The sequence below is a fragment of the Nothobranchius furzeri genome, chromosome 3 (assembly GCF_043380555.1).
Source record: "Nothobranchius furzeri strain GRZ-AD chromosome 3, NfurGRZ-RIMD1, whole genome shotgun sequence".
In the NCBI taxonomy this organism is placed as follows: domain Eukaryota; kingdom Metazoa; phylum Chordata; class Actinopteri; order Cyprinodontiformes; family Nothobranchiidae; genus Nothobranchius; species Nothobranchius furzeri.
This window is the reverse complement of record NC_091743.1, coordinates 3017667-3038705: the sequence shown is the minus strand read 5'-3', so window position 1 is coordinate 3038705 and position 21039 is coordinate 3017667. Positions and strand designations below refer to the sequence as shown.

General features: G+C 48.7%; 2 protein-coding genes across 2 annotated transcripts; one reads left to right on the top strand and one right to left on the bottom strand.

Moving 5' to 3' along the window:
• Positions 1-746: 746 nt before the first annotated feature.
• Positions 747-11256, top strand: LOC107395904 (protein Wnt-7a). The gene is made up of 4 exons (XM_015975382.3): positions 747-950; positions 1029-1255; positions 2351-2622; positions 9700-11256. The coding sequence occupies exons 1-4, from the start codon at positions 880-882 to the stop codon at positions 10177-10179; spliced, it is 1050 nt and encodes a 349-aa protein (XP_015830868.1). The 5' UTR covers positions 747-879; the 3' UTR covers positions 10180-11256.
• Positions 11257-17708: 6452 nt separating this feature from the next.
• LOC129160826 (protein FAM200C-like) lies at positions 17709-19517 on the bottom strand. The gene has a single exon (XM_054737861.2). It carries the CDS (start codon positions 19515-19517, stop codon positions 17709-17711), a length of 1809 nt encoding a protein of 602 aa, XP_054593836.2.
• Positions 19518-21039: the final 1522 nt, after the last annotated feature.

The following is a 21039-nucleotide window of genomic DNA, read 5'->3' as shown; positions in this document are numbered from 1 at the left end:
GGTGTGTGTGTGTATGTGCAGGTGTGTGTGTATGTGTGTGTGTGTGTGTGTGTGTGTGTGTGTGTGCAGGTGTGTGTGTGTATGTGCAGGTGTGTGTGTATGTGTGTGTGTGTGTGTGTGTGCAGGTGTGTGTGTGTGTGTGTGTGTGTGTGTGCGTGTGTGTGTGTGTGCAGGTGTGTGTGTGTATAGGCGTGCGTGCGTACATGCATGTGCGTGTGTGTGCGCGTGCGTGCGTGTGTGTGATGAAGGGTGGACAACTCTTTCAGGGAGCCCACTCCCCTCTCATCTCCTAATTCTTCTCCGTGGAGAGCATCAGAGGAGTTCAGATTCAGCCCCAGAACGAATCGTTCTGAACTCACAAAGCAAACGCGAACTTTCATGAAGTGTTTTTATTTTTCTGCTGACCTGCAGCAGGTTCGGTTCCAGGTCACCTGTGGGACCTGTGGGACCTGCGCTTGTTTATGGTTTGATGCTAAATGATCGCTGATAGATTCATCAGAATAAAACATCAGAAACGCGCCTCTAGGAGGACCGACAGCTGCAGCGCTGCAGAACCAGAACCTGGTCCGAACTTCACGGATCAGTGGACCAGTCAACCTGTGCGCGTGTACCTGCAGGCTGAGCGCGCGCGGCTCGGAGACACTCCTCCGAACACGCCCCGACAGAAGGAGGAGGAACCCGGAGTCTGGAGACATTCAGCAGTTCTGCTGGACCCACAGCCAGCATCCGGAACCAGAACCAGCTGCTCCAATGCACCCCCGCAGACTCCCGCCGCTGACTTTTCACCAAAGGAGACCGGGACGAACCTGCTGCCTCGGACTTTGGACTTTGTGTGGACGCTTGGCTCGGAACCCCTGAAGATCCAGACCCAGCGGAACCATGAGCAGGAAGACCCGGCGCTGGGTTTTCCACGTCTTCCTCTGCTTCGGGATCCTCTACCTGAAAATCGGGTGAGTTGGTGACTTCAGGAGGGAACGGGACCACCTGCGGGTCTGCGGGTGCACCTGTAACCCGTCTCCTGTCCCCAGGGGTCTGTCCCCGGTGGTCGCGCTGGGAGCCAGCATCATCTGCAACAAGATCCCCGGCCTGGCCCCCAGACAGAGGACCATCTGCCAGAGCAGACCCGACGCCATCATCGTGATCGGAGAGGGAGTCCAGAAGGGCATCAACGAGTGTCAGTTCCAGTTCCGCCACGGCCGCTGGAACTGCTCAGCTCTGGGGGAGCGGACCGTGTTCGGGAGGGAGCTCCGAGTTGGTAGGTAGGAGTAGGACATCCCATCACCACAGAGACAAGCAGGACAGGTTTGGGATTTTGCAGGAGACAGGGGATGTGGGAGGATGATCTAGTTAGTCCAGAGGAGATGCGTGACCTCTGATCCTGGGACAGAGGACTTCCTGTGCTGTTGGTGGAACAGGGCTGAGCTCCTCTGGGCTCAGACAGAAGCTCCTGCAGCCTGGAGACTCCAGCAGTAACAGTCCAGCTTAATGAAGACTGTCCTGTTCAGACGAGCTCTGGCTTCTGGCTTTCCAGTAGTTCTGCAGCTTTAACGGGAGGTCCTGTTCAGGCCCCGTGGTGCTGTCTAACTGGGATTCCAGTCCCAGCACAAGTCCAGGTTCCAGAGGAGGTTCTGCTCGGGAGGTCCAGCGGCCCTCAGGCTGTTGTTTTCCTTCACTCAGCTGGAGCGGTCACAGATGAATGTGGGCTGGATTAGCAGTCCTGCAGCAGGCGTGCTCGGCATTAGGGTCGGGATCATCTCCACCCACTTGGCTGTGAGGCCTTTTATTTACTTTGATCCAATATTAATGCGAGTCGCAGCTTCACATTCATGTGTTCATAAACACTGAAGGATAGGTGTCTGAAACAGGTTCTAATTTTCATGCACAGCGACTGGATGAAAGGCGTTATCTCCATTTAAGTCACAACAAGATCTGCAGTTGAGTTCAAATGTTGAGATTCACGAGGTGGAACATCTGCATGTAGGGAGGCTGTGCACGTCTCCCAGCGTCACCTCCACGGTGGAGGCCAGCGTGACGGCTGCTGGGGGTTCTCTAGTCTGGAGTAAAAACAAATCCAAGTTCGTGTTCTTCCAGCAACAGTCCCAACTCCGTAAGCACAGCCGAATCTCCTCTGCAGCGCTCATTAGGCCTTTTACATGACTGAGAGCTTCATCAGGAAGTTTACCTTCTCAGAAGAAGCTTGAGTAATGAACTGGACTTGGCTCGGCTCGTGCATTTCCTAATCTGGTTTGAAGCAGCTATGCCAGGTATGTAAGGAGGCTTGACAGCGCCTGGAAGAGGGAATCTGGGTGTGTGAAAGTGTTGTTCAGAATGCCTTCTCTGTCTGTCACAGGCAGTAAGGAGGCTGCGTTCGCCTACGCCATCATAGCTGCTGGTGTCGCCCATGCGGTCACGGCCGCCTGCACCCAGGGGAGCCTCACCGGATGTGGCTGTGAAAAGGACAAGCAGGGCTCCTACAACCAGGAGGAAGGCTGGAAGTGGGGCGGCTGCTCTGCAGACGTCCACCACGGTCTGGAGTTTTCCAGGGTTTTCGTCGATGCTCGGGAGGTCAAGCAGAACTCCAGGATGCTGATGAATTTACATAACAACGAGGTGGGACGCAAGGTATGTTTGAGCAGCAGAATTCAGCTCCTCTCCCATACCATTCCAGAGCTGGGAATGCCGCTGTGCTCACTAACCATGCTAGCTGCAGCTACAGGTGAATAAAACACCCGTAGATCACTAAACAGCAGGTTCCTCCATTCGAACGCAGACTGCTACAGGCAGCTTAGAACAGGCATGGTTGTGATCTACATCTGGGGTGATCCGCTCATTCTTCTTCTACTTAGGAAGTCTGAAACATCACCAGCTTTAGCCGTTGCTGGTTCGTGGATTTGATTTGATTCATCCTGAGCGCTGAGTGCTCAGACACGGCAGCACCTGTACACACGACCGACTTCACAAGGCTGTGGTTTTGGCCCAAGTCACCAACTACGTGTGTTTATTTGTTGTGTCGGAGCGAAGAACGTGATGCGTTTCTACATTCTGCGTCTAGTCGGTGCGTAGAGTCTGTTTGGTCACGACCCCTTCAGACCAGTACAGATGAGATGTTTGACTGCTGCTGGGAGTGCCGTTGAAGAGTTTGTCTCAGACCAGCATGAAGGGCTTGCACTGGCGCGCTGAAGCCTCATGCACACCGAGTGTGGAACTGAAGCAATCCAGCGACCGTGCCAAAGCCGGCCAGGAACTGGATCGCGTCCAGTATGACCTGCGGGGGATTTACCTCCAATAACTTTGATCAAAGTTATTGTCTGAGACGTTTTCTGGAAGATGCTGTTGCTTGAAGCGCTCTTCACACACCAACAACAGCCACTAAATTAAACGTTTCATCAACAAAAGGAACATGTTTAATCACCTCTGAAACATCCAATCATCCGATGCGGCGCTGTTTCCCGTCGTCAGTGACGGATCAGTCGATCGGTCGGACGCACGCGTCTATCTGACAGAACAGCCCCTGCGTTCGTTTTGGTTGAACTTTTCTAAATGTGCCTCGCTTGAACAGTTTCTGCAAGGACGAACGTTGCACCTTTAACATTACAAGCAGCACAAACCGATAACCTTTCTACAGGAATCAGGTTTGAGACTCGATGTTTGTGGAGTTCTTCTTATTTAGGGTCATGTGACCAGTGGCCCTTGTTCAGAAAGAAAACACGACGAGTCCAAACCTTCCTACTTTAAAAACTCTGACAGAGTCTAAAAGCCCGCAGACAATAGTCTAATTAGGGGAACACACTCGGGGGCTGCTGGTTTAAGTGGGCAGGTAGCGCCGCCATGTTTACAGTGAAAGGTTAAAAAATACCTGAAGAACTGCAAACTAAGCTGTCCAACAGTCACAGAAACGAGGAATCTCTTATCCGGTGCCGCGATCGGGCCGACCGAGCTGATTCAGCGGGCTAACGCAGAGCTAAGGTGTCTTCTCAGGTAAGAGAGGACATCCGCAGTGTGGACATCTTTTAAACCAGACAGCAAAGGCTGAGCGACAGCAACCTGTAGCGTCTGCACCGTGGGCTTTTCAGGACGGAGCTGCGTTCAGCACTACAAATCCGATAAACCGCCTTAAAAACAAACTCCTCTCTCTCTCTCTCGGCTTTTTCCCTCAGTGCATCGCTTGTTTCGTTAGCCGGCCACTCGCAGTCCCGGCTCACTGCAACAACTCGGACAAAAACACAGAGCCAGCCGACGCTGAGCGCTGCGTTAATACACGAAGAGAAATGGCCGCCAAACGTTGAGTTTTAAAGTCGCGGTACGGAGAACGGTGTCTGCCTGCCTCGGTGCGGGAACGTGCCTCTCAGAACAGCTATCGGACAAATACTTTCATGATGTTAACACGTTTCTCATCAGTATGCTTCGTACACGAGAGGCGTGTTGGGCAGGTAAACGCAGGAAACATGAGATACATGACTAGTAATAACAGGACAACGTGGATGTTCTCCTTTACTCCTATTATTTAATGGACTGCTGAAGTGTCGGATTGGGACTTGGTATTGTCAGATACTCTAAATCAAATGACTTGGACCCGGACTGGGAGCAACACACAAGGTGATGGGACCATCCCTACTCTCAGACGGCGTTGCTGAACAAGTGATTACGTCTAGGACGGCATCTACCTGTTGGTACAGCAGGATGTTCTGAGGAGTCCAAGCTGGTTTCTTCAGACAGACAGGAACTTGTTTAGATTGTAATAATCCCAATTTCTCAATAATCCCACTCCGGATTAAAATCTGTCTGTGTATGATAAAAGACTGACTCACAGAGTTGGTGGAGACGACGTTAACAGATGAGCTGGAGGTGCTGCTGTCCTCCTCCGGTTACCTTTGACCATGCTTGCGTTTGAATCCCGCGCTGTTTCCTTTAGGACTTTTGTTACTGATGATCAAACTTCCAGAGTGGTGGCAATGCTGGTGTCTTACCGCTGGAGCTGCATGGTGGCGCAGTGGTTAGCGCTGTTGCCTCGCAGCACGAAGGTTGCAGGTTTGAAACTCGGCTCGGCTGCAGCTTTTCTGCGTGGAGTTGCGTGTTCTCCCCGTGCGTGCGTGGGTTTCCTCCGGGTTCTCCGGTTTCCCCCGCAGATCACAACATGCCCTATAGGTTATAAACTGTACGTCGGTTTGGATAAAAGCGTCTGCTAAATAAATAAACATAAACATAAACATTCTGGGCATCTGTTGAAGACCCAGGGGGAGGAAGAGGGGCCGAAGAGCTGCTCCCCGGTGCTGGTTCATTAACTCCAGAGAAAGGAAGCTGTACCCTGTTCCTGGGCCAGCCAGCCGCCATAAGCTCCTCCCCAAACACCCCATCACTTCCTGTGGTTGTATGATCTGGACTTTAGATCATTTGGAAGCAGAGGTTGTGCTCTTGTTTGTCATTGTTGTCACTGACAGGTCAACAAGAACCCTGTCGTCATATTTGTACTCTTGGTTTTAGTTTTCCAGGTGGAAAAACCACGTGATCAGTAGCGTTAGCTTTCCTTCACATTAATATTCAGCCCAGAACGCACCTGACGCTGTCACCATGAAGCAGAAGACTGGGACTGTGGCCGCAGCAGCTACTTCTAAAAATGACATGATTACATTTAAAGAGGAAGAGTTGACCTCCTGCAGCCTGAAGTCTCACAGCTTCCCTCTGGTCCACATGGGCTGGAGCTGCTCACCTGCTGGCAGGGTTTCCTGATGCTGCCAGCACTCGCTTTAGTGAGCGGAGGTCCTGGTGCGCCAGCCTGTGGCCTGTAGTGGCAGACGAAGCCTCCTATCCATTCCTCTGTCCACTTCCCTCCCGGATGGTGAGTGCTGAGTAAGGTGTGGAGGTCAGAGGTCATGCTGAGGTGCTCTGATCTGTTTTTGGCCGATGCGTCCACCATGTTCTCTGCATAAAAATGAACTTTCCTCGGATCTGCATTAGTGAGTGACGCCGCAGGACTTGCCATCTTGTGTGGCTTTGCTGAGATTTCTACCCACCTCACCAGAATTGTAATCCATCAGAATAACACATGACCTCCAGATTTTTGTCAGTTTAAAAGAAAATGTCCACAGAGGAGATATTTGACTAGGAAACCTGATCGGGTCAAAGGAGGACGTCTTCTGGAACTGGAAGGTGTTGTTCAGTATGGAGTCAACACACCTTTTGATCAGTATGAGGACGTTTGAACATCACCGACACACCCGTCTCATCCCACCGCCGTGTCCACCGGTCAGCACGGCCCGGTCCAGCTGGTGAGGAGTCTCTCAGCCCTTTGATGCATCAATTATGAAATCTTCAGCCATGAGTTTTTCTACTATTTCTTTCATTCATCTTTAGGTGTGAATGAAACTAATGTCAACACATATTTTTGTACCATTTACTAATAATTTCGTACACGTCCACCTCCATGCACAGCGCGAGTAGATGTCCACTGTGGTGACCGTTATGCATCACAGGGTTAAGGCCGGCTCCGCCCCATGAAGTTCCATCATTGATGCTTGTTGATGATAGCTTCATAATGTCCATGAAAACAAGTGAAACTGCGAAAAGTGAGAATGTGGTGAAAAAGTTCATTTATTTCATAATTCAACACATTCTCCCTAGCAGGGTGATACTGGAGATCCTGAGGGCTTCAGTGGTGAAGTCGTCTGTCTTATCCGTTTGTGCAGCAGCCGAGGTGTGGAGGGCATCCGTTTTGGTGGTCTGAGGATCAGGTCTCTGCTTTTTGCAGATGATGTGGTCCTGTTGGCTTCATCAGAACGTGATCTCCAGCTGTCGCTGGGGCGGTTCGCAGCCGAGTGTGAAGCAGCTGGGATGAGAATCAGCTCCTCTAAATCTGAGACCATGGTCCTGAGTAGGAAAAGGGTAGAATGCCTTCTCCGGGTCAGGGATGAGGTCCTGACTCAAGTGGAGGAGTTTTGGTATCTCGGGGTCTTGTTCATGAGTGAGGGAAAGATGGAGCGTGAGATCGACAGGTGGATTGGTGCTGCACCTGCAGTGATGCGGGCGTTGTACCGGTCTGTCGTGGTGAAGAGAGAGCCGAGTCAGAAGGTCATGCAGTGGTTGATTTACCGGTGGATCTATGTTCCTACCCTCACCTATGGTCATGAGCTCTGGGTAGTGACCGAAAGAACGAGATCGCAGATACAAGCGTTTCCCTGAAAACAGCTGTCCTCTCTACCTGCTGTCCTCTAACGCAGCGCTGTTCGTGCACACACTGTTCACCTGGTCGAGTTCTCACTGACAGCTTGAGAGTCCCTCTGTGAAGTTTCAGAGAGAGAAAGCGTGGAGGAGGCTCCTCCTCCTGCTGCTCCTGACCATCAACAGACTCAGCGTTTGTGTTATTTTGTTACAACTGTGATGTAATCGATATTGATTCATTTAATGGAAACGGTCAGCTGACCAATCGCAGGCTAGCTCTCTCCATGGCGTTGCGTCTGTCTCCGTCACTGAGCTGATCCTTGTGGCTCCATGGGAGATCTTTCCAGATCCAGAGTCAAAGCCCCTTCTTCTCTCTCCTCTCTGACTCTGTGATGGACTCCTGCTGATGGAACTGTCCTCGCTGCTGAAGGTCAGTAACAACCTGATGGAGGGAGACCGCGTCTGCAGCTTTTAGTCATGGCTGTTGCGTTGTGTTCATCTGTCATGGTGCTTACTGTGTTGTACCCAGACTCTGTCAGCAGTCAGGGCTAGGTCTTCAGTAGACGCCTGATTAGAGTGCTTCTGCTAGCACACGTTCACCTGATTGGGTGAAAACACGACAGCTACTCAACCGATGGTCTCTTAAGAGTCCTTTTACATCACACACAGGGTTTTATCAGACCGCCACAACCACAGAAACTGGCAGATTATTCACAGTCTTTAGTATGAAACTTTATGTTGCACTGATAAAAGCCTGAGATCTGGCCTCTGCTGGGGGTTCTGGTGGAACCGAGGGCTTGGGTTTATGAAGGTGTGGAACGCTGTTTAATCCATACATTTGCAGCGGTCTCGAGTAGGAATGAACGCTTTGTCGGTTGTGCTCTGGGTACAAAAAGGAGTGGTGCAACAGTTTCAGGAACTAGAAGTGAGCCACAGCAGAGCAGAACTTCAGACGACAGGATTCTGAGTCTTACTTCCTGATATCTGGACATCTCGCCTCTGATTGGATACCAGCAACACAACTCGACCACTGCCTGTCTGCTCTGCAACGCTGATGTTCACTTTCCACAAATAATACAAGCCTGGAGGAGTTCTGCTGTGTGGTGGAGTTGCTAAAGCTAACAGTTAGCCGAGACGTCCTCTGCTGTTTCCTGGACGCTTAACCAACAACAGCCTTCCCCCTAACCTGATGCCCAACCCCACTCAGGAGCTTGTGAAGGAGATCGGTGTAGGAGACTATTCTCATGCTCAGCCTGCATGAAAAGCTCAGAGTGACCCGTAAGAATCTGAAATAATCATAAAAAAAAGATTTTTTTCAGTGCTCCGCCCCTTTAACAGTTGGTCATTTACAGAAGTTTGACCAATCGGAGGCCAGGATTTTAGAGTCACCTGAGATGTGGAACCAGGAGTGATGTTGGATCTGTTGGTTCCAGTTGGGCACCTCGCTGCAGATTTCTATACCAGCTACACACCATCAGAGCTTTTGTTAAAGCTTAAAAAGAGCCATTTAAGGACGTTTAAATGACTCGTTGATATTCTTCCCAAGAGAGTGTCTGAATCCTGTCCTGCCTTGTGAAGCCTGTTAGATCCCAGCTTCCTGCCACAAGGCTGATTCACGCGTCCGCGTCAGTGCGGAGACACGCAGCGCCATTATCAGTCCTTGCGTAGGGCCTTGGCAGGCACGCAAGTACGTACGGAGCCACGCCCACTTTTTTAAACATCCGTCGAACGAGACGGGGAACGCAAGCTTGTGATTGGTCAGGACGCCGCTGTCGTCTACACCGCCGCCATTGCGCCCTCAAAAGCATAAAGAGAGTCGAGGATAACCAGCGGCAGACACGGAGAAGCTTGAAGAATACCTCGCAAAAAAACTCTAAAAACATGAACGTTTAATTCCCCGTGACTGGAGGAGTGAAAAGATGCACAGCAAGCGTTTTATTTGTGGACGGAGATGACAGGAAACGTGGGTTTAGAGGTGGGGAGCGCATGAAGAGGTGGAGGAGGATGAGAGACAAATATGTCCGTGTTAAAAAGTCTCTTATATACAAAAAAAACACAATATAAACACACGATCTTGGACCGATACATGACAGGATACCACAGAACAGCGCTACGCCCTCTGGTGTCCTGGTGGAGAATTGCTTTGCAACGCTCTCCAGGAGACGGAGAAGTATGAGAGCAAAACGCTTCCGTCAGTCCGTGCGTGTCTGTCCTTTGCGGAGCTGACGCAGCAGCATGGATCAGCCTATAGGCTGACATCCTGCAGCCACTCCAGGATCTCTGGAATGCTTACGCTCATCCAGACTGCAGGAAAACGTTTGTCTCAACCTGTTGAACAATTCATGAACTATTTTGCTTTTGGCAACAAGGCGGTGTACTCTGCAGAACTGAGGTGATTTGAACAGCTCATTCAGAAAATTAAGTGATTAAAAATGATAAAAAGAAAACATTAGTTTCTAATGACCTGTTAGCATGAAAGTTGTAACATTCCTACTTGATGAGACTTGTAATGCTGAGTCTTCTGATTTGTGCTCCGTGTTGTAGGTCCTGGAGAAGGGCATGCATCTGGAGTGCAAGTGTCATGGTGTTTCTGGATCCTGCACCACCAAGACCTGCTGGACAACGCTCCCTAAGTTCCGTCACCTGGGATACATGCTCAAAGACAAGTACAGCCAGGCCGTCCACGTGGAGCCGGTGCGCGCCAGCCGCAACAAGCGCCCCACCTTCTTGAAGATTAAGAAACCACACTTCTACCACAAGCCCAAAGACACTGAGCTTGTCTACATCGAGAGGTCACCCAACTACTGTGAAGCCGACCCCCTGACGGGCAGCGTGGGAACTCAGGGCCGCCTGTGCAACAAAACGGCCCAGCAGCCCAACAGCTGCGACCTGATGTGCTGTGGCCGTGGACACGACACACACCAATACTCGCGTGTTTGGCAGTGCAACTGCAAGTTCCTGTGGTGCTGCTACGTGAAATGCAACACGTGTAGTGAAAGGACCACGGTTCATACCTGCAAGTAGAGATGCTCCCTGCTTCCCTGAACCGTGTGTGTGTGTGTGTGTGTGTGTATGTGTGTGTGTGTGTGTGTGTGTGTGTGTGTGTGTGTAAAATAGACTTAATAATTTATTGGCTGAGGAACTATTGACTATTTTGAGATTTCATGGGTTACTAAATCTGTTAGGGTGTAGCTGTGTAGGTTCATAGCTTAGTAAAGCTGCCTCAGTAATACGTGCACTTAACTTTATTTTTTGACCACTTCAAATCAACTTAAACACTGGAAGTGAACATGCAGTCATCTGATTAGATGGTTGTTCTTCAGTTAGACCTTCATGTGTTCACTGAGACGTGAGGTCACCTGTTAGAGGAACCAGACTGAAAGCCTTCAGATGTGTTTCTATGCACTCGGTCTTTAAACAGAACTGACACGACGTTTGCTGTCTGCTGGTTGTTCCCTTGGCATGATCACAGATCTTGTGGGAGGAATGCTGGTCCAGATGAGTTGGTACCAGAACCAGCAGCTCCTGTTGATCTGAGAGGCAGAGGGACAGCAGTCGATGAGCAGGCCTAACACCTCCTGACCAGAAATAGTCAGGAGTGGTGCAAAGGAGAAGAAGTAGAAAAGTGGCAACGTGAAAAACATGCAGGGTGAAAGCAGAACTCCCATTAGTGTCTCGTAAAAGTCTGATTTATTATGCGCCCCTCCCCCGGTGTGTTTCTCTCCAGGTGAACAACAGCCTTTGACACATGGTCAGGTACATCAGATTGTATAGAGAAGTATTGACATGTTTACTGTTCTGCTACCAGTTACAAACTGGTTATACTGGTTAAACTGTCTGTGTACTGGTTGTGGAACAGTGACTATATTCTGTAAAGATTCCTTCAGTTTTGCTGCTAGTTATTGGATGTGACCAAGCGGCCGCCGTATGGACTCGGAGCCCTACCGCCTGGAGCCAGCACTCCCTTCATGTTGATGATAAAATATATTTTGGAAGAGATTATTTTTATATGAACGTTTTTATTTATTTTTTCCATCTCCGTGTAGTCTTCTGTTGCCTGAGCCTTTCTGGTTGTGCTGTAATTAAACACATGAGTTCAAATGGGTCTTTTTGCTGTTTGCAACGCTGCAGAGGGCTGAAGTCTGGAAAATGTTCCACAAAGATTAGCTTCCTAACTGTTGCGGACTTTATTTCTGTTTTACGGGAAAAGCCGCGTCATTGCCTTGTGTTTCTGTTTAAACGGTGTTTTAGGATTGACCTAAGTCTGCAGCGTGATGGATGTAGCTACATATTATTAAATGATCAATAAGATGTGATATTCCATATAAATATGAATTATCAATCTTATTGGTCTTTGACTATTTGATTTACCATACCATACCATTTTATTTATAAAAGCGCTTTCAACATGGCGTTACAACCAACCAAAGCGCCGTACAAAATTGAACAAAAAAAGCTTAAAATAGTTGAGTCACAAAATCTATTAAAAATAATACAGCAAAGAACGGTTCCAAACAAAAACAATAAAAATATTAAGAGTAGTCAGACCACAGATTTAAGAAGGGAAGACCACAGTGAAAGGAGGTGTGACAAACTGTTGATGCTAAGAATCGAAGGCCATGGAGAAGTAACGTGTTTTCAGCCTCGGTTTAAAGACGGGAAGCGAGGGTGCTCATCTAACCGGAAGGGGTAGGGAATTCCAAAGTTTTGGGGCACAGCTACAAAAAGCCCGTTCCCACGCGAGTCCTCAAACACGCCTTGGGGACGGTGAGGAGGAGTTGACCTGCAGACCTAAGAGCACCAGAGGGATGGTAGAAATGGAGGAGTTCGCTCAGATAGGGAGGGGCCTGAAGGTTCAAACATTTGAGTGCAAGTAGAAGAATTTTGAAGTTGATCCTGAACTGAACGGAGGCGACGTCCTAAGACAAGCCGACGTCGGGGGCGGCGACGTCCTCAGACGAGCCGACTTCAGAGGAGGCAACGTCCTCAGACAAGCCGACTTCAGAGGAGGCAACGTCCTCAGACGAGCCGACGTCAGGGGCGGCGACGTCCTCAGACGAGCCGACTTCAGAGGAGGCGACGTCATCAGATGAGCCGACTTCAGGGGCGGCGACGTCATCAGACGAGCCGACTTCAGAGGAGGCGACGTCTTCAGACGAGCCGACTTCAGAGGAGGCGACGTCATCAGATGAGCCGACTTCAGGGGCGGCGACGTCATCAGACGAGCCGACTTCAGAGGAGGCGACGTCATCAGACGAGCCGACTTCAGAGGAGGCGACGTCTTCAGATGAGCCGACTTCCGGGGTGGCGATGTCATCAGACGAGCCAACTTCAGGGGCGGCAACGTCATCAGACGAGCCGACTTCAGAGGAGGCGACGTCATCAGACGAGCCGACTTCAGAGGAGGCGACGTCATCAGACGAGCCGACGTCAGGGGCGGCGACGTCATCAGACGAGCCAACTTCAGAGGAGGCAACGTCATCAGACGAGCCGACTTCCGGGGCGGCGATGTCATCAGACGAGCCGACTTCAGGGGAGGCAACGTCATCAGACGAGCCGACTTCAGGGGCGGCGACGTCATCAGACGAGCCGACTTCAGAGGAGGCGACGTCATCAGACGAGCCGACTTCCGGGGCGGCGACGTCATCAGACGAGCCGACTTCAGGGGCGGCAACGTCATCAGACGAACCGACTTCAGGGATGGCGACGTCATCAGACGAGCCGACTTCAGAGGAGGCGACGTCATCAGACGAGCCGACATCAGGGGCGGCGACGTCATCAGACGAGGCGACAGACGAGCCGACTTCAGACGAGGCGACATCAGACGAGCCGACATCAGAGGAGGCGTCGACCCTTGGCTTGGAGGCGTCGACCCTTGGCTTGGAGGCGTCGACCCTTGGTTTGGAGGCGTCGACCCTTGGCTTGGAGGCGTCGACCCTTGGCTTGGAGGCGTCGACTTGGGAGGCGACTTCGGAGGCGTCGACTTGGGAGGCGACTTCGGACACGTCGACTTGGGAGGCGACTTCGGACACGTCGACTTGGGAGGCGACTTCGGACACGTCGACTTGGGAGGCGACTTCGGACACGTCGACTTGGGAGACGACTTCGGACACGTCGACTTGGGAGACGACTTTGGACACGTCGACTTGGGATCCGACTTCAGAGGAGACGTCGACTTGGGAGCCAACTTGGGAGGCGACGTCGTCAGACGAGCCAACTTGGGAGGCGTCGACCCGTGGCCCGGGGGCTTCGCCTTCCATCGGCTTCTGGTTCTCCGGCTTCTGGACCGCCGGTCTCCGAACCGCCGACTTCTGGGCTGGTAACGTCTGCTTCTGGGCCTGCACCGGACCCATCTGACCGGGGGCGTGTCCGAACTGGCTCGCCGAGCACGGTCAGCGGCAGGCTCGCAGCTCCGTCCTGAAGCGCAGGGCTGCGGTGGATTCCGACGTCTCTCCCCACGCCGTGGACCGACCCCGGGGGAGCAGAAAGCCAGCCTCGTGCCCTCGAAGCTGGAGCGATCCCGGAGCGTCTCTCCATCCAACCTCCCGTCCGGTTCCGGAAGGGCGGCGAGGAACGCCGAGGCAGAAGGTCGGGGACGCCGTCTGTGGCGAGGCGGAGCTGGAGCTGGGATAGGAGAAGCCGGTCGATAGTCGGCGGAGAGAAACTGGAATAGATACTTCATGGGAGGATCTCCCCGCTGGACCCTTCAGGGGGTCGTGTCATTCTGTCACAAGCGTGCCGGGCAGCGAGGCGGTGATCAGATGAGGATCCAAACGCGGGGAGGAAGAAGGAAAACAGGTAGGTACTTTTACCATTAGTCTCTTTAATGAAGCACGCTGGACACTGAAACAATGACACGACATGGAACACAGAACAGAAGGGGTTTAAATACAAGAGGAGAGGGAGCTATGGTGATTGGGAAACAAGAGGCAGGTGGGAGCAATTAACGGAGACTCCGACTAAAACCTAAGAGAAGACAGGACAGGGCGTGACATGATGAGTAGTTGTTCAGCATGACCCTGATGGTCCTGCTAGAAAAGTAAGACTGGAACCAGTCAAGGGCCAAACCGGAGAGGCCAGCCCATGTGTGTAGTCTGGAGATCAGGATGTTATGATTGATTGTATCTAGGGATGGGTACCTTTGACATTTGAATCGATACTGTGCCAGTTCCTGGTACCTACGAATCGATACCGGTACTTAACTGTACCAATTTTTGAAACTTTTGAGTGTTTAATAATTATTTAAATCATTGTTTTAATTACATATCTATTATTTTTCCAATATATAACCATATTTGATAAATATCATGATACAACTGTTTGTATTTTTTCATCGTAGTGTTGTATACAATTCTTCATTATGAAAACCTTTAACAACAACTGTTTCTAAAACAAACCCAGCTCCATGTACTCCTAATCCTCTTCCAGGCCCTCTGGAATAACTCTGATGAGGAGACCATGTGTTATAAACTACAAATGATACTAAAGCAAACGTCGATACCGTACAACAGTTTATATTATAATATTGTGGTGTTCCACAAACTAAACCCAGCTCCATGTACTCCTGTTCCTCTCCTTTCTCATCTGGAAAAGCTGTGTGATGGTGGGTCCTTGTAGTTTTATAAACTACAAATTACACTGAAGCAAACATCTTTGCTGTGAACTAAATTTACTGCGTATCTTCGTTCCTTGTTGCCATTCATTTTCAAACTGTTTATTTTTCCTACTTGGAAGTTGGAATTTCCAAGGAGAAAGTGAACGCACCATTAGCTATGTAAAACAAAAACTAAACTGTCAAGCTAACATTATCTTAAACAGTTTATTTAGCTGCTGGAGCAGATTAAGACGCCTCATCCTCACATCTTTATCGCTGGTTTCATCATCACCCAACAGCCCATCGCATTTAGTGAAGTGGGCCCAAACTTCAGAACGCTTGCTCTCTTTATTTATAGCTCGCCCACAGTGACTGACGACGTTACGCTCTTGCACGTGGCACAAGTACCAAAACAAGGCACCATTTCATATGGCATAAATCGGTACTCAGTCGGTACTATGGAATTGGGTCGGTGCCTTAAAAAGTACCGAATTCGGTACTCATCCCTAATCGTATCAAAAGCTGCTGAGAGATCAAGAAGCACCAGAACCACATAGAAACCTGAGTCCAAAGCCACAAAAATGTCATTAAAAACACACACATGAGCAGTTTCTGTGCTATGATGTTGTCTAAACCCAGACTGAAAAATGTCCATTACATTATGGTCATTTAGATGTAATAGTAACTGTTCATGCACAATTTTTTTCAAGTACCATCGATAGAAATGGTAGTTTGGAAATTGGTCGGAGGTTTGAGAAAGCAGTTGGATCAAGACCTGGTTTTTCAAAATCGGCTGAATGGCCACATTTGAAGGCATGAGGAACTTCAGCCGAGGTCAAGCTACCATTATCAATGCCCAGTACATTGCGGCCAATCAGAGGAAGCACATCTTTCAGGAAACGAGGTGGTACCACATCATTCGGAGATCCAGATGGCATCACAGAAGCTATTATCTTTTCCAAAGAGAACAGGGAGATGGGTTCAAAGCTGTTGAAAAGCCCATGGGTAGGAATGGCAGCAAATGGAACATGGGAAGCAGGAGAAATTGCTGCTCTAATACCAACCTTATCTATAAAAAACTGAAGGTATGATTACAGAGACCAGCAGAGACAATGGAGAACATGGTTGCAGCAGGGGACAACATGGCATTTAGGGTTTTGTACAAGACAGTTTGATTGTTAGCATTGGCAGGAACAACACCAGCAAAAAAAACGATGACAGCTTTTTGATCATGTGACCATGCATCTCTCATACATTCAAAGGAAACAGTAAGCCCATCTTTTTTCCAACATCCAGTCTTCTGCAGTGTTGCCTGATAAAACGATACGCTCATTCAGCCACTGGCCCGGCTTGGATTTTGTTGACTGGATTTTAATGGAGCTACAGTATCCACAGCAGCCAGGCAAGAAGTGTTAAAATGATGCAGTAAAACCTCATCACTGGTAGACTCGCAGGGGTCAGATTCCAATGCAAAAACAGCGGCTAAATCTGCTGCAGTGGAGGGAGGGATGCACGAAAGCAGCAGGCATGGACACAGTTCGGACGAGCAACAGAAGCCAAATCCAAATTAAACTAAACTGGTAAGTGATCTGAGAAACTAGCCGGGAGAATGTTCAAGTCACTAATACTCAGCCCACGGGTCAAAACTAGGTCCAGTGTGTGACCCATGAGTGGGTCCATTTACTAACTGAGACAGGCTAAAAGTGTCAACGAGATCTAAAAAGCCCTTGACCATAGGTTTGTCAGGACAGCATACGTGAATATTAAAATCCCCCAGCAGGAGAAGGCGGTCGTATTTACATGAGACTTCGGCCAAGAATGCTGCAAATCCTTCTAAAAAGTAGTTGTTATATTTTGGAGGACAGTAAAGAAGAGCACACAGTAAAGGTGGGAAACGACACAGTTCACACTCAACTCGAAAGCTGAAGGGGTTGACGAAGGAACAGTATGGTTACAGATGAAATCAGATTTAAATAAAGTCAACAGGCTGCTGCCGCCGCCACGCTGAGCTTTTGGCATGTTGATGTAAGAGCAGCCAGGTGGTAAAACTTCAGTGAGTGTGGAAGACTCACCCGAAGAAACCCAAGACGCAGTGGAGCAAAACATCCAAGCTGTTGTTAAGGAAGAAATCCTTCAGGATAAAAGTTTTATTCCCAATCGATCTGGTGTTGATCAGGACAAAACGCGCCGGTGGTCGTGCCACGCCGGTCCCAGCTGTAGGTTGTCCGAGTTAGCCCCTTGCTGACGCCGATGGCAGTAAGATGGGTGGAGAAGAGGGTTAGAGTAGTTTGCAGGAACAACAGAAACCAGACACCTTTTAGGCTCCAACCTCCAGGCAGGTTTTGGCTTTGACCAGGCGACCTCCGCGTTTTCCGCATCGGCGGTACCGCTTCCTTGTACGTGAAGGATGAGGTAAGTGACAAAAGCAGGCTGGTATTTCAGTAAATAACGAACAAGCTGAGTTGGTACAATCCTGAGGAGGCAGTGATGTGCTCATAGTCAATCATATTTGTAAAAGAGTGTGTCGATCATAGACCAAGCGTGCGCGCGTGTCGACACACAAACAGAGCAGGATCATAAACTAAAACATTATCACAAGCAGAGAAGGAAAGCGTGTCTGCCAAGTGGGCGCCATCTTTCCCAGCTTACCTGTAAATCCTTTATTTAATATTACCTTAGGTCCTTTGAACTATTCAGGGAACACACACTTCATATTAATTCAGACAGTCGAGTATATAGTTTATAAAAATGAATTTTATTCAATATTTCTAAACCAGTGGTTCTTAACCTTGTTGGAGGCACCGAACCCCACCAGTTTCATATGCTCATTCACTGAACCCTTCTTTAGTAAAAAATAAAATATGATTATTTTTACTGGTGCACGAAATGAATTGTGCATTAATATCACCTTGTTCAAATAACAAAACCAACACAGTGCATGAACTCAAAACAACTTACCTCAGTGTGACTTCTGCTGTTGCCTTTGAGAGACCAGTTCAGATATGCGTGGCTTCACCTTGGAAAGTGCCAGTCTCGTGTCATTTTCACAGCAAAGTCTGTTCCTTTTCTTAGTTTTTATGTCCAGCATCCTCGAAAACGATTGCTCACAAAGACATGTTGTAACAAATGGTACAAAAAAATCCAGGGCTTTCTTAGCAACAACTGGATACTTTTCCATTTGTTGACACCAAAATGTTGAGAGCGTTGTTGTTCTGAAGAGTTGCTGTTGAACCTGGCTCTGCTGAAGTTCAATGATTTCGTCGAGGTGTTCATCGTTGGCATCGGCTGTCTCAATAGCAAACGTGAACGGCTGTCTCACCCATGCTGGATATGATGCTCTTGTTGGGAAGTATCCATCGAGAGACTTCACAAGCTCATCTAAGTGCGTGGCAATTGTTTGCTTCAGTTCCATGGGTACAGATATGTCTCCAAGTCCACACACATCTTCGATCTTACTTACACAGTCGTCCAGAAGGGGGAAGTTTGCGAAGTTGTTGTTCTCTGCGCGTCGTTTCCATAACGGTAACTTTTTTTGAAAAGCCTTCAGGTTTTCTTCTGCTTCCATTATGTTAACTCCACCACCCTGCATCTGCTGATTTAGATGATTGAGAGCTGCGAATATATCAGCCATGTATGCTAAAATGAGAATGAACTCAGAATCTTTGAAGCAATCTGCATGACAATGTTGGTGCTCTTGCAAAAACTGGGCTAATTCCACACGCATGGCAAAATCACGATTCGGCACCTGTCCCCGGGATAACCACCGAACATTGGAATGGTAAAGAAGTACCTCGAATTCAGAGCCCATTTCTTTACACAGCTCACTGAAGATGTGGTGCCTCAGAGCACTATTGCGCACATAGTTCACACATTCCACTACAATTTTTAATACTTCTGCCATTTTGGGCGGCAAGGTTTTTGTTGCCAACGCATGCCTGTGCAGAATGCAATGCGTAACAATGATGTGCGGTGCGTCGGCTTTTACTAGCGCGCCAAAACCAGACTTTCTTCCCAGCATCACTGGAGCTCCGTCCGTACAAACTGCAGAAACCATATCCCATGAAAGGTTGTTGTCTCTGAAGAAGTCATCCACAAGCTTCTTCAAATCAGCTGCCTTAGTTGTTGTTGTAAGAGGCTTACAAAATAAAAACTCTTCTTTTATCATGTCGTCTTTCACATAGCGCACAAAAACGGCAAGCTGGCTTAGATTGGAAACGTCGGTGGTCTCGTCGAGTTGAAGGCAGAATTTTGCCGGCCTTGAAATCAGATCCGCGACTATTTGAGCCAAGATGTCTTTACTCATGCACTCTAGTCTGTCGCTGATGGTGTCATTTGAAAGAGGAATTTGGGATAATTTACCTTCAGCCGCTGTTCCGAGTATCAGATTCGCCATCTTTAACGCAGCTGGTTTTACGAGTGTTTCGCCAATGGTGTGCGGTTTGCCCTGCTTTGTGATCAGATAAGCAACTTCGTACGATGCTGTGAGGATCGGTTTGTTGATGGGTACAAATCCAAGAGCAGACAGAGTGGCCTTTTCGTCGAATCTGGCTCTCTTCACCTTGAATTCAGCAAGCGTTGTGTTCTTGTGTTCCCCATCTCCATGCAGCTTCAAGAAGTGTTCCTTCAGTTTTGCAGGTGCGAGACTAGAGTTGCTCAACTTGGCATTGCAAATCATGCAGATGGGACGCTGACTCCCGTCACGTTCCGTGATACATGTAAATCCATGTTTTACATATTCGTCTGACCACTTTCTTTTTTTGCCCGACATAGTTAGCATGGATTAAAATATTCCGTAAGAAATCACACGACAAACCGACAGTCACACGTTTTGGCGGTTGGAGGTGGACGTGGGGTCGGCGTCACTAACGCTAACCCAACGTCACTGACGCACACCGCTGGTCCCCACTGAGAAGGAGGTCTCACTCTGCTGCTTATCCAGCGCTCTCAAAGCGGACCTGTAGGGAGTCTCACTCAGACACATATACAACCCATATACAGAGGTTGCACTCTGCTGCATAAACCAGCTACCTCAAAGCGGACCGGTAGGAAATCTCCGAGCAGGACGCATTCAATGACTGTGCCCACTAACTGCAGACTAGACTGAGGGGTGGACCTCTGCGGCAGAGGCTCCACCGAACCCCTGAGACCGACTCACCGAACCCCTAGGGTTCGATCGAACCCAGGTTAAGAACCACTGTTCTAAACTAATGATTATACAAGACAAAGTATGAATGAAATGATGGAACTTAAGCTCGATGTTTATGCAGCAAAACCTTTTTAAGTGTCTGAGCGATCTTGTGATGTCTGGGTTGTAAAATAATCTGACTGTATGGTTTAACAAGCTATCAATTATTCATGAAACCATCTCACGCCAGTGTGAGGATGTACGAAACCTTTGTGTTGAAAGCCCTCGTGCGATTCAGGGGGTCAAGAGGTCGGTGTGGACAAACTGCCGGTAGTGTGGACCGCCGGGTACTGGAACCCGTAGTTCAGCTTTGAGTATGACCCATCTGCTCTGAGATACCTTCCAGGCAAAGGTGCGCTGGCATATCTATTTCGATGATCTGATACCACTTGCAAGCGTTGCAGAGAGGATTTGACCTTTAGGTCAAACGAGAGGATGGTTCCAAATGCTTTGCTCACCCGATCGGCCTAACCGAATAAGCTGGTTAAGAACTGGCTAGCCCAGGAAGTGAGCTAGCCTATATTAGCAACTGTTTACAAATTTGGACAAATCAGAATTTAACAAGTTTAAAGGTGTTACCAAAATACCTCAGGCACTCACTCCTTCACCCATATACTTACGTAGAGGTTATTCTTAGTGTGAAGCAAACATGTTTTAACCATTAATGATGATATAGTAATATTACTGTGTTCATACTGGTAGATTAACATTATTATAATCAATAAATACTAACCTGGTGTAATTTAAGATCTGAAATAAATCTTTACAGAAATAACATTCATGTTAACCCATCATTCAATAATGTAGAGTATTGGACACATTATTAAAACACTTTGATTTAAAACATATTGCTGATTCACAAAATATGATTAAATGACCCTTATACATTTCTAAAGTCATTTATAAGCCAAGCTTTATTCAGAGAGTAAAAGTCTCGTCTTCTGTATGGGACCTTGGGTTTCCAGCTAGGATTATTATGGCTTCCCTTCTTGATAACAAGGTCGCAGAGCAGTGTGTTTTCTGGTTTGGAGACCAGACAGTTAAGATGTTGCACACAATCCTCCAAGCAGATGAAACAGCCTGGTCACTTCCGTGTGATGACCTC

Excerpts from the sequence above, each read along its gene's own strand:
- LOC107395904 (XM_015975382.3), top strand. The coding sequence starts at position 880 with ATGAGCAGGAAGACCCGGCGCTGGGTTTTCCACGTCTTCCTCTGCTTC. Across the intron at positions 951-1,028 it reads ATCCTCTACCTGAAAATCGG|GGGTCTGTCCCCGGTGGTCG; the intron begins GTGAGTTGGTGA and ends TCCTGTCCCCAG. Across the intron at positions 2,623-9,699 it reads ACAACGAGGTGGGACGCAAG|GTCCTGGAGAAGGGCATGCA; the intron begins GTATGTTTGAGC and ends TCCGTGTTGTAG.
- LOC129160826 (XM_054737861.2), bottom strand. The coding sequence starts at position 19,517 with ATGTCGGGCAAAAAAAGAAAGTGGTCAGACGAATATGTAAAACATGGA.